Source organism: Mobula hypostoma, chromosome 7 (assembly GCF_963921235.1).
Source record: "Mobula hypostoma chromosome 7, sMobHyp1.1, whole genome shotgun sequence".
In the NCBI taxonomy this organism is placed as follows: domain Eukaryota; kingdom Metazoa; phylum Chordata; class Chondrichthyes; order Myliobatiformes; family Myliobatidae; genus Mobula; species Mobula hypostoma.
The window spans coordinates 9,019,021-9,034,814 of NC_086103.1; the positions used below are offsets into that span (position 1 = coordinate 9,019,021).

The window sequence follows — 15,794 nt, forward strand, 5'->3', positions numbered from 1 at the left end:
TTGAAACATAACTGGGACTAAGTGGATACAAACAGTTAATAGGTTCCAGAAAGATGACTGTTGAAGAATTGAGATGGGCAAGTCAAAGAATATCTGGGAATGATAAGCTTACCTCCTGTAATATATTACTCTCTGAGGACGTCAATATTATCTGTCTGCCTTGGACGTTAATCCCCACTTTTTCTTGCAAGTTCTCGTAAATTTCTACAGGTGTACTTTGGAGAGCATTCTAACTGGTTCCATCACCATCTGGTGTGGAGGGGCAAAGGATTGGAAAAATCTGCAGAGGGCTGTAAACTTAGCCACCTCCATCATGGGCAGCAACCTCCGCCCCATTGAGGACACCTTCAAAAGGCGATGCCTCAGTAAGGTGGCATCCATCATTAAAACACCCCACCACAGCGACATGCTCTATTCTCATTGCTACCATCAGAGAGGGGATTAGGAGTTGCTTCTTCCACTCCACCATCAGATTTCTGAACAGACAATGAACCCACTCACTATTTTTGCTCTCTTTTTGCATTACTCATTAATTTTTCAATATATTTCTTATTATAATCTATATAGTATATTTTATCTTGCACTGTACTGCTGCTGCAAAAACAACAGATTTCACAACATATGTCACTAATAGTAAACATGATTCGATTCATTAGCCGCTGCAGTGCATAATCCAACCAAACTACATTGTCCTGAGATAACCTATTTCTAATTCTCTGCAGCCTGTGTGATAGTGATTTGAAAGTAGGTTACATTATCTAGGACAGCAGAATGGTGCAGCTAGTAGAACTGCCATTTCACATCTCCAGTGACCTGGGTTCAAACCTGCGGTCCAATCTTCTTTGTATGGAGTTTGCATGTTCCTCACATGACTGGATGCTTTAGTTCTCCTCCAACATCTTAAAGATATGCAAGTTGGGAGGCTAATTGGCCATTGTAACTTGCCCCAAGATGGTGGGTGAGAGGCGGAATCTGGGAGTTTGAGGGGAATGAAAATGGGTTCTTAATGGGTGGTGCAGACTTTGTGGAAGCAAACCCCTGGGTCAGCTTGTCTGGAGGATTGAGTCCTGATGTCATAAGACTGTAAGATCATAAGATATAGAAGGAGAAGTAGGCCATTCAGCACAGTCTGCTCGACCATTCCATCATGGCTGATTTATTATCTTTCTCAACACCATTCTCCTGGCATCTACCCATAACCTTCAACACCTTTACTAATCAAGATCCTACCAATCTTTGCTTTAAATATACTGGTTACTGGTCATTCTCTGGTTCACCTAGTCACTGAGTTGGATCAAGATGCTGATATCATGTAAATGATCCTGTGGTCAGCACCTTCCCATTCACTGTCCAGTGTTAAATGTATGAGTGTGCAATGCAAATAGTCAGGCAAAGTCCAAACAGGAGTCAAAATGATCATAGAACATCAAACATCATAGCACAGTACAGTCCCTTCAGCCCATCTAGTCTGTGTCCTCTATGATTCTGCCTAGTTCCAGTCCCATCCCTTAGGCAAGTCCCAATACTTTCATGGGGAAAGTGTTTCACATGGAGAGTGCTGTGTGCCAGCAATGCCTTTAGCCTATTCTTAGGTCAATCCAACCCTTTGCTCCTACATAACCCACCATTTTTCTATCATCCATGTGCCTGTCTAAGAGTCTCTGAAATGCCCCTAATGTATCTGCCTCTACGATCACCCCTAGCAGGGCGTTCCATGCACACAACACGCTTTATAAATTCCGACATCACCCCTATACTTTTCTCCAATTACCTAAAAATTATGCCTCTTTGTATTAGCCACCTCCACCTTTGGGAAAATGTGCTGGCTCTCTACTTGACCTATGTCTCTTATCATCTTTGTACACCTATATCAAGTCATCACTCATCCTGCTTCACTCCAGAGAGAAAAGTCCTAGTTTGCTCTAACTATCTTCCTATGTCAAAAAAAAAATGAAGCTTCTTCACATTTTGCACTCGTGTCAGATTAGAGATGATATTGCAAATGTACTGCAGTCTCAACGTTATTGCTAACTTAAAGCACTTTGCCTTGCGGAGTGAGTGCATGCAGAGAATCTAGTTATGTTACAGGGAACAATCTTCACCACAATATCCCTCACACAGAGATGCACTGCATGACCTGAATTAACTACGACAGCCTAGTAGCTCTGGAGGTTTGTATCTCTCTGTTAGCATATATCCGAGGATGCAGAGTGACTTGGATAGGTTGGGTGAGTGGGCAAATTCATGGCAGATGCAATTTAATGTGGATAAATGTGAAGTTATCCACTTTGGTGGCAAAAGTAGGAAAACAGATTATTATCTGAATGGTGGCCGATTAGGAAAAGGGGAGGTACAACGAGACCTGGGTGTCATTATACACCAGTCATTGAAAGTGGGCATGCAGGTACAGCAGGTGGTGAAAAAGGCGAATGGTATGCTGGCATTTATAGTGAGAGGATTCGAGTACAGGAGCAGTGAGGTACTACTGCAGTTGTACAAGGCCTTGGTGAGACCACACCTGGAGTATTGTGTGCAGTTTTGGTCCCCTAATCTGAGGAAAGACATCCTTGCCATAGAGGGAGTACAAAGAAGGTTCACCAGATTGATTCCTGGGATGGCGGGACTTTCATATGAAGAAAGACTGGATGAACTGGGCTTGTACTCCTTGGAATTTAGAAGATTGAGGGGGGATCTGATTGAAACGTATAAAATCCTAAAGGGATTGGACAGGCTAGATGCAGGAAGATTGTTCCCGATGTTGGGGAAGTCCAGAACAAGGGGTCACAGTTTGAGGATAAAGGGGAAGCCTTTTAGGACCGAGATTAGGAAAAACTTCTTCACACAGAGAGTGGCTATGGGGATCAGGGGGTATGGAGGGAAGGCTGGGGTGGGGTTCTGAGTTGGATGATCAGCCATGATCATAATAAATGGCGGTGCAGGCTCGAAGGGCCGAATGGCCTACTCCTGCACTTATTTTCTATGTTTCTATGTTTCTATGTGCAGATATCGCACTCATAAGTGTCCAGATATCAGTCGTCATCATTGAGTTGTCTGAACGGAAACATGATATAGATCACTGTTAAATGGTTGCAAAATTCTGCAGATTTTTGTGTCTCCAGGTTACAAAATTAGTAAAACAGTACACCACATAAAAAGCCCCTTTGTCCCTTCATATGGTGTCAAACTAAATAAACTATTAATTAATTGCCTAACTAAACTAATCCTTTCTGTCTACATACAGTCTGTATCCCTCCATTCTCTGCACATTCATGTTTAGGAGACTCGTAAGCATTTCGATCTTAACTGCCTCCACTACCACCCTCTGTCCATGCATTCTAGGCACCCACCATTCTCTGTAAAACAAAAAAAACCTGCTCCAAAAGGTTTTGGGACTTGCTGAAGTGATGGGACTAGAGATGAGAAAAAGTAATATTATGGCACAGGTTAGATGGGCTGAAGGACCTGTTTCTGTGCTGTAGAACTCTATGACTATGATTCATTCAATTTCTTAGAACTTATTCCCCTCTTGCCTTAAATGCATGCCCACTTGTGTTGGACACTTCCAACCCTGGAAAAAAGACAGGCTGTCTCTTCCATCTATGCCTCTCATAATCTTATAAACTTCCATCAGATCTTCCTTCAGCTGCTATCACTCCAGAGAACCATCAAGTTCTCTTTTTTTTTCTTGGAAACCCACTGAAATACCTCCACAATTTATAAATCTGCCTGCTTATTGGAGATACTGCTGGTGATAAAATCTGCTGGGGTGGATCGTCACTGAAATCTGAAGTTATGGATGGAAGAAGTTATATCAGAACTGCTGGGTCTGAAATTGTTGAGCTCAGTATTGAACCTAAAAGGTTACAATTCACCTAGTTGGAAGATGGGTTGTTGTTTCTTGAGCCTACATTAGGCTTTATTGGATCAGTGCAGAAGGCTGGTCAAAGAGGAGATTGCCATTTCCACACAGACTTCCCTGTCTTTGGCCTATTGCACTCTTCCAATAAAGCCTATTGTAAGCTTTTAAAACAACTCTTATTACGGGGATTAAATAGATATGATGAACACAAAATAATCTGCAGATGCTGGGGTCAAAGCAACACTCAGAACACGTTGGAGGAACTCAGCAGGTCGGGCAGCATCCGTGGAAAAGATCGGTCGACGTATCGGTCCTGACGAAGGGTTCCGGCACGATACACGGACCGATCTTTTCCACGGATGCTGCCCGACCTGCTGAGTTCCTCCAGCGTGTTGAAATAGATATGATGGATTGGACTGACTGTAAAAGAATTATAAAATAAGTGAAAAGTCATTTCCAACGGTCAAGCTGAATTTACCAGCTTTATTTTAGTACAGAAACCTATATATCATGTTTTCCCCATTGAGGAAGAAAAGCTGGAATGGCGGGGAGTTTGCCTTGAAAAAGATATAGTTTAAATTACATGCCAGAAAGAGTGAATATCCCTCGGCTGGCCCCTAAATCATTCCAGCTGAGATACAGATAAATCCCAAGAAGAGGAAGTGCAACATATGTTTCCATTTTGCCTTGCAGAATGCTGTCATCCAAACCAAGCCTGTACAGTTAGCTATTTCCAAAAATACCACACAAATGTTTGGATTATAATTACTTCCAAATTTAGAATTCATTTTGCAAGTTTACCTTAAGAGATCTGAAGACAAAAAGCTTAACCACTGCTTTCATCTGCTATTTCCTAAATTATTAACAAGATATCTGCAGATCTGTGTTCTTGCATTTGCTGAGGAGGAAGAACATTTGGGATGAAGCCAAGTTTATCTTACATCCTGTTTGTTCTTTGTAGGGGCAGCCTGTTTCCCTAGTAAAGGCCCCTACATTGAGTTATCCATGTACAAGGGTTTAACATGTCTAATACTACTTTACAAAAGTATTAATATAATACTTGAATGCTTCTACTTATTAAACAAGCAGAAACTGAGATGAAAACAAGAAGCTCAGTTCCAGGAGCTAAAATAAATTTATATTTTACTACAATAGTATTAGTATTTATTGTTATCATTTCATATAACTGATAGCAACCACTCTAATCAGACATGAGCAGTTAAACACAATGCTCTTAAATTGGTCTTTTGAGATATCCTACTCCTTCACAGAGTATGCTGTTCCAGTTATGCAGATAGACATGTGATACACAATTATTGTAATGCCATAGACTTAGGTATTTCTCACAGTCTACTTGAAAAGCAGTTGAAGAAATAAATTTGGCCATTGCATGCAGAGGTAGGGAGTTTAACATGACAGTTGTTGCTGAATAACCTCACAGAGAATGAAAATCAATTCAATTATTTCTGAAGGAAATTAATATGGGTAATACTAAAAAATATAAAAGAGCAGAATACTCAACAAAACAGATACAATAATAAGTGGGGAGGAGAAAAGAGAAGGTAATGTCTCAAGCCAATGATCAAATAATCAAAATGATCAAAGTAACCAATCAACAATATTTCTCTCCTCTTGGATTCATCTTGGCCTATTCGGATTTCCAGTATTTTATTTATTTTATGTAGAGGTAAAGTGCAGAACAGGCCCTTCCAGTCCAATCAGTCACGGTGCAGAGCAGCCCACCTATTTAACATTAGCCTAATCACAGGACAATTTACAATGACCAATTAATCTACTAACCGCTATGTCTTTGGACTGTGGGAGGAGATCAGAGCACCCGGAGGAAATCCACACAGTCACAGGAGAATGTGCAAACTCCCCACAGACAGCGTCGGAAATGAATCCTGAACTTCGGAACACCCCAAGCTGTAATAAAATAATGCTAACCACCATGTTACTGTCGCACTGATTTTCTGTCTTTATTTGAGATTTCCAGCAACTGCATTATTTTGCTGTTTTAAAAGGTGAATAATTTTGTATTTTATTATGTGTTTCCAATATGACTTTTCTATGTAATTTCTCTCTTAATCCTACTTTCAAATTGTCTTTCGGTTCATGTCCTTTTCACTGAATCCACAAAACCAGATGCTGAATTCCTGACATTTGCCAGAAAACATTGTTCCTTCCTCATCTGGGACTAAATCTGTTGTTTTTTCCTGATGTTTGTTCATGCTAATCTCTTGGTGATAGATTAAATGTCAGGTGAATTTGTTATCCATTTTTTAAATTTGACAGTTTTCAGTCTTTCTAACAAATGCAATAAAAGGTAGGAATTTTGTACAACGCTCTGTCACCAGTTTCATTGACCTTGGACAGTCTCATGACTGTAACATTTCCTGGACAATGATACTAGCATCTCAGATGAATTTCAGGATAATTAGTAAGATAGACCAACTTTAGATTGCGGGAACCCCAAGTACAGAGATGACAGATGCTATATTGCTTCCAAGTTACGAACCCTTATATCTAGAAATGGTTTCTCACACAAGTCATCTTTTGCATGGAAAAATATATAAGTACTCCTAATTTCTTACTTTTCATCCCAAATGACAATCCTTGAGTTTCCTCGTAAACCACATAAAGCAACATTATTTTAATGATAGCCATGAGTTTAGGCTGTTTAATTAAGTGTTTTAAATTCCTTTTCCAATGATTTATTTTACATCCTTTTGTATTTCAACTAAGGTGGAAGAAAAAAATTTTTCACAAGTGTAATTTTAAACTAATATCCACTCGGCGTTATTCTTCAGTTATAAAAAACAATTATGTGCTGACCTCTAAACACACAACTTAAGTTTTTCAAAGATCCTTCTTTTCTGCTAAAACTGCAAAGAGAATGTATGAGGAGGATTATGCCTTTGACTAATCTGAGAGTTGGACTCCAACATAGAAAGTATGTTGTTCTTTGTCTAACACTAACCTGGGATGGCGGGAGGCCTTGCACATACTGGTTTCCTTGGTCCGCCAGGGTCATTTTCAGCAACGTGCTGCACGTCACAGTGCACATCGCGCTGTAGGTCGCGTTGAATGTTGCGTGGCACATCACACTGCACGTCGCGCTGTACTTCTCGCTGCACCTCCCGCTGGACCTCCCGCTGGACCTCACGCTGAACTTCACATTGTATTTCGCGCTGTGCACCTTCCTCCTCCAGGTACTGGGAACTGCAGGAACAACAAGAAGCCTGGTCACTGATCAGTGCCTGAAAATCAGAGTGGTGTGGAACACTAAAAAGCTGGAGAAACTCAACGGGTCCATCAGCAGTGATGGACGGTAATGGATACACACAAGAGCCAACAGGTGCCCTGCCAGCAGTGACAACCCAGTGTCTGGGCTGACCCAGTCCATCAGTATCATCTTCTAAGATGAATTCACCTTACACTCTCTGATTATGTTTGACAAACCATTTTCAGAAACTTATTTTCTTCTGCAAACTATCCTGGCTTTACTCCTGAAGTCGATGGCTTCATATCATTACGGCACTGGTGCCCATACCCCAACAGTAGAAACTTCACCAAGCAAAGAGGAGTCTAATCATCATTCCTTGATTCAATTCCATCATAGCTCTGGCCTCCCTGTTATCTAGGACATCTTCACATGGTGATGCCTTAAGAAAGTGGCATCCATCATGAAAGACCCTCACCATCCAGGACATGCCTGTTGTTATAGCAGTCATGAATGTTGTATATTTAATATTTCAGCAAGATTTGAATAATCTTGCATATATCCAGACTCTTTTGTATTTCCTTGATTTAGTTCACTGTTATGGAGTTACAAAACATAACAATGAACAACTACTTTTTCCTTCCGTCATCAGAATTCTTAATGTTCCACGAATCCATTACCTCACTATTTCACTCTCTTTTTGCACTATTATTTATTTTTTACATACTTATTGTAATTTAGAGTAATTTTTATGAATCGCATTTTACTACTGCCGCAGAACAGCAAATCTCGCAACATACGTCAGTGATAATGAAGCTGATACGGATCAGATTTGGAATCCTTCCATTGTCAACATTATAAACATAACCATTGGCCAGTAACATAATAAGACCAGCACAGTAAATCTGGTAGCTATAAGGGTAGGTTAGAAAGGTGTATCCAGTGGTAATTTACTCACTTTCTGAATAACTAAAACCTCTGCACCATCTATAAAGCACAAGTCAGAAGCACATTCCACTGGCATTTTGCGCAAGTTATTAGGGATGTTAGGAAGGCATATGGTGTGTTGGCCTTCATTAGTCAGGAGATTGAGTTCAAGAGCCAACAGTTCTGTAAAACCTTGTTTACACTACACTTGAATATTGTGGCTAATTTTGAACACCTCATTGTAGGAAGGACTGGAAGCTTTACAGAGGGCGCAGAGCTGGTTTACCAGGATGCTGCCTGGATTAGAGAATATGTCATTTGATAATAGTTTGAGAGAACTAGAACTTTTCTCATTGAAGTGAAGGAGGATGAGAGGTGACTTGCTAGAGGTGTACAAGATAAGAGGCAGAGATTTATTTATTTATTAAGATACAGTGCAGAATAAGCCATACTGGCTCTTCGAGCTGCCCACCCAGCAATGCCCCGATTTAATCCTAGCCTAATCGCAGGACAATTTACAATGCCCAATTATCTTACCAACCAGTGCATCCTTGGATGTGGGAGGAAACTGGTGAACACAGAGGAAACCCACCCAGTTACCTCCAGTGAAGATCGAGAGGATAGCCCTGTAAGACAACTAATTTCATGACATAGGATAGATAATGAACATGATTGTCATTCTGATTCTGAGTTGCTGGTAGAGGCAGATACATTAGGGGGATTTAAGAAACTCATAGACAGGCATATGGATGATTGAAAATTGGAGGGCTATGTAGGAGGGAATAGTTAGATTCATTTTAGAATTGGCTAAAAGGCACATCATCATGGGCTGAAAGGCCCATGTGGTGTTGCAATCTTCTATATTCTATGAACTAGAGGACTGAAGCTACAAAACTTGTTTTAGGAAGTCAGCACCATCCAGGACAAAGAAATTCAGTTTAAGTTTCAAATTCAAGTTCAAGTTTCAAGTTTAGTTATCAATCAACCATACATGACTATAGCCAAACGAAACAGCATTCCACTGGGCCAAAGTGCAAAGCACAGTGCAAGTAGTACTTAGCACAAATAGCATATGTGGTTCTGATTTCAGAAATATATACAGTCACAAAGAGAAAAAATATGTAATAATACAGCCAAGTCCTTGAGTTGTCTTAGTTCAGCTTGTACTTCCACCAAGACAGCACTGGAAAGCAGTACTGATTAAGCTCCAGAGGGCAGTGCCAAGCAAAGATCAGAGAGCAGCACCAACAGAAGGGAAAAGCCCCCAGCCAATCCATTACCCAACATTCACCCCTCCTTATTGGCAATATATAACTGCAGTGTATACCACTGAATTGAAGTGCAACAAATCACAGTTATCTAAAGTTACAGCAGAACCTAGATCAACTGGGAAAGTGAAGAAGAAATGGCAGATTGAATGTAACTCAGACGACCATTTGGGAAAATTAAACCTTCTCAGGAAGGGAACACTTTTGTAACCCAGTAACTGGCTAAAAGGAAAAGATGGTGCTGGGGTTAAGGTGAATTTTTTTGATTGTTACAACAATGAGACAGATGGGGAGGGGTGAGGTAAATTTATTTCATTGCAACTATAGTGAGACAGATGATTAGTGAGGTGAATTTCTTTGATTTTGAAAAGTGAGGCAGATGGGAGGTGAGGTGAATATCTTTGGTGATCTACAAGGATTATCTGAAATATAGGAAGCAGGGTTAATCGCAGCTCTTAAAGAGGAATATGATACATAGGTATTTGGAAGTATAATATAGAAGTCTATTTTAAAGAGTCGGGGCGTGGTGCAGTCTTTCAATGAACTAACATAGGTATGAATGGCTTCATTCTATGCTGGATAATTTGCTGTGTTAGTGAAACAAGGTATCAGTATACAGTGAAAAATCGACTGTGAGGAAATGAGCAACTGGGTGTCATTTCAGACTATTTGCTGCACCTGCAGTTCAGCATTGGGAATGGAGCAGAGAAAGTGGAATGAAGTAAGATCAATGTTCTCCCTCTTTCTTCTCTTTTCCTTCCTGTCTACTATTCTGACAGAATTAAGTGTGGCCAGAATGCATCTCTACACAGAGAAGGCACTTTGCAGTATATGGGTGAACTTTACCTGTGTGCCTGGTCAGTGGAATGCTTGTTTAATAAAAACTTCCCTGGATATAAGCTACTTTTACATGGCAATAGAGACATTAAGTGCTCCCCCCTCAGTGTTTGCCATCCTCTAGCCAATTTTAATTCCACCCAACGCTGCCTTGCCTATTCTAGGAGAATCAGTTATGCTAAAAGAAACACAAAGGATTCTGCAGATGCTGGAAATCCAGAGTAACACATGTAAGATGCTGGAGGGAGTCAGCAGGTCAAGAAGCATCTTAGGATAGGACTAAAGAGTTGATGCTTCGGGATAAGAGTCTTCTTCAGGACTGGGAAGGAAGAGAGAGAAAGCCAGAGTAAGAAGATGGCAGGAAGGAAAGGAGTACAAGATGGAAGGTGAAAGTTGAAGCCAGGTGAGGGGGAAGGTGGGTTGGGGAGGAGGGATTAAGCGAGATGATGTGAGGCGATATGTGGATGAAGAAACCTGAGATTCTTATGAACAGCATCTTCACTGAAGCTTTGTCAAATATCAAGTCCTAATGTATGAAGGGAGAGATTTTTTTATTCAGAATATAGCAGTAACAGAGAGCTCAGATGTATGTGTCACGTCTGAAGGAACTGATATGTTGCAGTGAGATATAAAACTAATGACATAAGGAAAGATATCCCTGCACACGAGGAACTCGCTAAGTGACTGCCATCTCAAAGGGAATGTGTGTAAACACCATGTTTAATCTGTGAGGCTGCAGCAGAGGGAAATGTGCCAACAGAACTCAAAGTTGTCAATGACATCCAAATCACAATAGCAAAAACTAAACCTCCAGCACCGAGAGTTATAGAATTTTTAAAGCATAATAGGAGCCTATTGGTCCATCAAGTCAATGCTGGTTCCAAACAAGAGCAAAAGCCAAATTTTGAGGACACAGCATCTTACTGGAGTACAACTTGTCAAGGACCAACCCCACCCCCACTATCCTTCCCACGGTTTTGTTGACCTCCAACCACCTGGCAGAATGTAATGTTCAAAGTTCCATTTATTATCAAAGTATAGAACTTGAAATCCTTGTTCTCTGGAGTGCATTGTACCACAGCATAAGAACTGTCAGATCAGATAGTCATAGGGAAAACATAGAAATTCTGAAATTAGTTATTTGCCGCAGTGGGGGAGGGGGCGATAAATGTAAGATTTTCTGGGCAATTGAGGAGATAAAGTACACTAAAATGACGATGTCCTCCATTAAAAAATCCTCATTCCGCTTAAAACAAATGAAGCTGCAGAACAGAATTCATCCCTAATAAGAGCAAAATAAGTACTATTTGTGTTCATTATCAAATTAAATTTTCTATTATCTCATTTGTCAGCAAGCTTGAATTCATTTTCCTGTCCTGAAGAAGGGTCTTGGCCCAAAACGTTGTCTGTTTATTCACTTCCATAGATGCTGCCTGACCTGCTGAATTCCTCCAGCATTTTGTGTGTGATGCTTTGAATTCATTTTGTTTGCCAGCAGTATATTTTTGTCACAGATTGTTTGCACTGTTTTGTTTAATAGTAACCCCATGGTGTGATTTAAGCTATCTACCATCACATGGATCACAACTTGAATAGCTAAGACTTTATGCCTTACAGTCTTTTTCAGGTCACACACTTGATCTCTTCACCTCATTCTGGTGATATACCGAAAGCAATCTGCAATGTGGCTATTAATCTGAGAATGTTTTTAAGTTGTTAAGCTTTGTAATAGAGAATCTAAATAATGTATTAATGTATAATACTAGCTGGAGTGAAATCGGTAATGTTTCTTTAAAGTTAACATTTTTAATGTTTAGAATATTTCTGTGCTCCTCACTAATGTAAAGAAAGTTCACTGATAGAAAACAGATGTTGCCAATTATCTTACTCTTTTGTAAACATTGACTGTGAAGTAGCAGGGGTCAGGACCGGAAAGCAGCATTTCCTGGTCCGAAAGGCCCATTGATAAAATAATAATGGTCCATATAGAGACCACACACAGAAAGGAACTCATACTTAGGCAGATGGTATTGATAATGCCAGTTATTAAAGAGTGGTGCTACTTATATGCCTTAAGTTTCATTGCATAAACATTTACTCTCTTAGTGCTTATCCCGAGTCATGAAGCAGAGGTGATAATGGATTTGTAGAAGAAAATTAGGTAGGCTCTTGACAGAAATGAATTTACAGTAATGAACAAGGGGAATGGTAGTGACTGCAACGGGCCAACAAAGAGCTGGCAGGAACTTGCTCTTGCCCCATGCCTTCTCTGCATAATGAATCACTGATTTTATGAATAAAGCTAGATAGTACGCATATTCCTTTTACTTTAGTGTTGGGAAGCAAGGACGCCTAACCTAATGTCATTTTCACTTAATGTCGACCTAGTTTCTAGCCAGAGGTATGGGGGAGGGGGAATGGAATTAATCTAAGCAAATTTCTTCCTCACTCCCTATAACAAGAACTTTTAGCCTATTGTAATAATCGTTTAATGAAATCAACTCACCTTACACAAATGTGCAAATGGAACCCGTTCCTTTCTGGCTTACTTGTCTGATACCCCTTTGCAGACTGGAATATTTATTGGAATTAGTTACAGGCATCAACACCTATCAACACCTACTTTCTAGCTAGGAGTACTGGAAGGTAATCTAATTGCATTTTCTTCATCACTCCCTAGAACAGGAACTCTTAAACCTCTTGTACTAATTCTTAACTACACCTTAATTAAAATCAACTCAACTCGCACTAGTAGAGAAATTGAACCCAATGCTTCTTGGCTTACCTGACTGTCACCATGTTGCAGGCGGGACTAGTTATTGTATAGTAAGTCCACAGGATACTGGTCAACTTTCCATCTAATTCTCTTTTTTTTACAGCGCATTGCTCTCAGCAAGAAATTTTTACATGGCCTGGAAACTGTGTGGCACATTATATAAAAGAAAATAACAGCTGCGTGGCAACAAAGGCAATATGTGTGGGAGCATTTCAGTTACTGCACGGCCATGCACCCATGCAGCTCAGAGGGAAGAGTACTACTGGTGATCAAATAGAATTAATTAAAACTTGTTATAATACTTAGCGCATTTAAATTCAGTTAATTCAGTCGGCACTGCAATAAATTGAGAATGGCTAATGATATCTTTAAAACATCTGGATTTCCCTAAGACTGTGGCTAGTTCATTAAAAACCTTAACAGAATCAAATCTGCTATCCTTTACTAGTCTGGGATATAAATAATTCCAGACCCTCAGCAATGTAGTTGACTTCAAATGCCCTGTGAAGTGGCCAGGCAAGCCACATAGCTCAAGAATAATTAGGGAATTGCGATTAAATTTGCTTTTGATTGCATTGACCACATCCTGCTAATTAATGAAAGAAAACTCTACAGCCTATTGTTAAAGTGATGTTGAGTTATTAGTGGTTTAAAGAAGCAGCCAAATATTTAGTAGAGGTCATTATCATTATGGAACTCAGGCAATACCCACAAACATGAAGCAAATAACAAACTGATAGAACAAATCAGTAGATCAAACAGCACCTATGGAACATGAATACTGTTGGACCTACTAATGTCACTTCTGCTCTTTTATTCTGCTCTGGGTTCCAGTATCTGCCATTCACACGATAATTGGAAAAAAATACACACACAAAGCTAGCACCAGATAAATAAATAAATGATTAACAAGTACCTGTTTAGCTCAGCTCTGTGGGTCTGTGAGAAACGCCAATCACTATTTGGTTGTTTCACCTACAAAACAAAGAAGGCATCACTTAAAATACATGATATTTTACTTAAATTTTAATATATCAATCAATTAGACGTCATTGAAAACCTCCCTTGAAGGCAACTTCAAGAACAGATTTTTCTTCTCATAGCAGTTCACTGGTGCTTGTATGAAAATAAATTATGAAACACACCTTTTAAAATATGTAGAGAAATACACAGAATAGTGTTACTTTGGACCAATAATTCCATGGCAATGATTGCCTTTAGTAAGAAGATATATACATAATGAAGAAAGATATTTTTAATACTATATTTTTCAATGAAATCTATTTTAATGAATATATTTTATTGACATACTCAGACAAACAGGAAATTTTTTTGCTTCAACCAATGAAGATAGAAATTAACTCCATTACTCTCCATACTAATACTTGTCTCACTCACTGTTATAAATAATTTGCAATAAAACTTTTATCTACTGTTCCTCATTATGCCTCTTCAACTGCCTTAAGTAGGCTTGCTTTATTCACTCTGTCCCACACTTTAAATATTCCAAACACTTTTACCATGCTCCTCCTGCAAATGCATGGTTCCTATTCAATATACTTATGTTAGATTTCCTCTTACCATGCAGAATCTGAGTCATTCTGCCTCCTAGAGTAATTCCAAGGTCAACACACTTTAGGAAATTGATAGACTGGAGAAACTGAAGTTGTTCTCTTTGGAACAGTGATAAGAGGGAATCTGACAGAAGTATTTAAAATCATGACGGGCTCAGATTAAGTAGCAAGACAATAAAAACTGCATTGGCCATAGACTCAAAAACCAGGTGACATTGATTGAACATAATTGATAAAAGACCCCAAGTGACAGAAGAGAAAACATTTAATTAGCAAACATCTGGAATGCACTTGTAAGACAGACACAATCACAGCATTCAGAAGAAAGCTGAATAAGTACTTGAAAGAAAATGATTTTCCAGGTTATTGGGAAAGGATAAGGGAATGGCTTGATAGTTTTTGCAGGCAGCTAGCAAGGATTCAGTAAGTTGAATAGCCTCCTTCCATGCTACAACATTATATGATTCTGTAATTCAATTTAGTCTGCAATAGACCTTCAACCAAGAATGCATTATTTATATAAACTTATTATGTTTACATTTTATTTGTGTTTTACACCTTTAATGATTCATGAAATATGACACTTTCATATTGAATAAATGTTCTACAATAGATTTGATGGTGATAATGATTATTTATAGAATAAAAGTCTGTCATAAATGATGTGTGTGACATGTTGACTTGCATACTTTGTTTTACAGAGCCAGATCAGTGCTTCTTATGTTTTATGTTTTCAATTATAAACAGATGCTTTTCAAAAAGTCTTTCATATTTTAGGGAGAAAACATAATTCATTAACTTCACATATCCACTGTCCTAAATTGTAAGCATTGACTGCTTCCATAACTAAATAGGCCATAACAACAGCAATGAAAACTAAAAGTAGCCATGTTGTCTTATAGCCGACAATATTCCAAACAATTGTAGTTATTCTTGCCTACTGAAAACTAAAAATGTAAAAGGAGTCATTATGATTTGGGCCGGCCAGTCGGTGGTGTGGTTACATCAGCAGTGGACTTTGAGGTGGACGGTCCTGGGTTTAAATCCAGCCTGAGTGGCAGCAGCAGTACCTGCGCAGAAGAAAAGCCTGGCAATCTACTTCTGCATCTTGCCTTGAAAACCCTATGGACAACTACACCATCCACAGGGTCTTCATGAGTCGATGACGATTCGACGGGCACTCAAGAAGAAGAAGAAGTAGACTGATGGCTGGTGGGAGTTATGTAACCAATAATTAAGTTGGGACAGGGAATATATTTCCTTCATTTAGGTTATATTCCATTAAAAAGCACTTAATAGTAGAACTCATTTTCTGAAAATATTTTGTGCA

General features: G+C 39.3%; 1 protein-coding gene across 1 annotated transcript in view; it reads right to left on the bottom strand.

Moving 5' to 3' along the window:
- LOC134349867 (uncharacterized) overlaps positions 1–15,794 on the bottom strand; it is a 145,763-nt gene that overhangs the window by 55,280 nt on the left and 74,689 nt on the right. Inside the window, exons 8-9 of the mRNA XM_063054831.1 lie at positions 13,807–13,865; positions 6,840–7,081 (exon numbers count right to left, since the gene is read on the bottom strand). Coding sequence (XP_062910901.1) covers positions 6,840–7,081; positions 13,807–13,865 — 301 coding nt within the window. The remainder of the gene's footprint in view (positions 1–6,839; positions 7,082–13,806; positions 13,866–15,794) is intronic.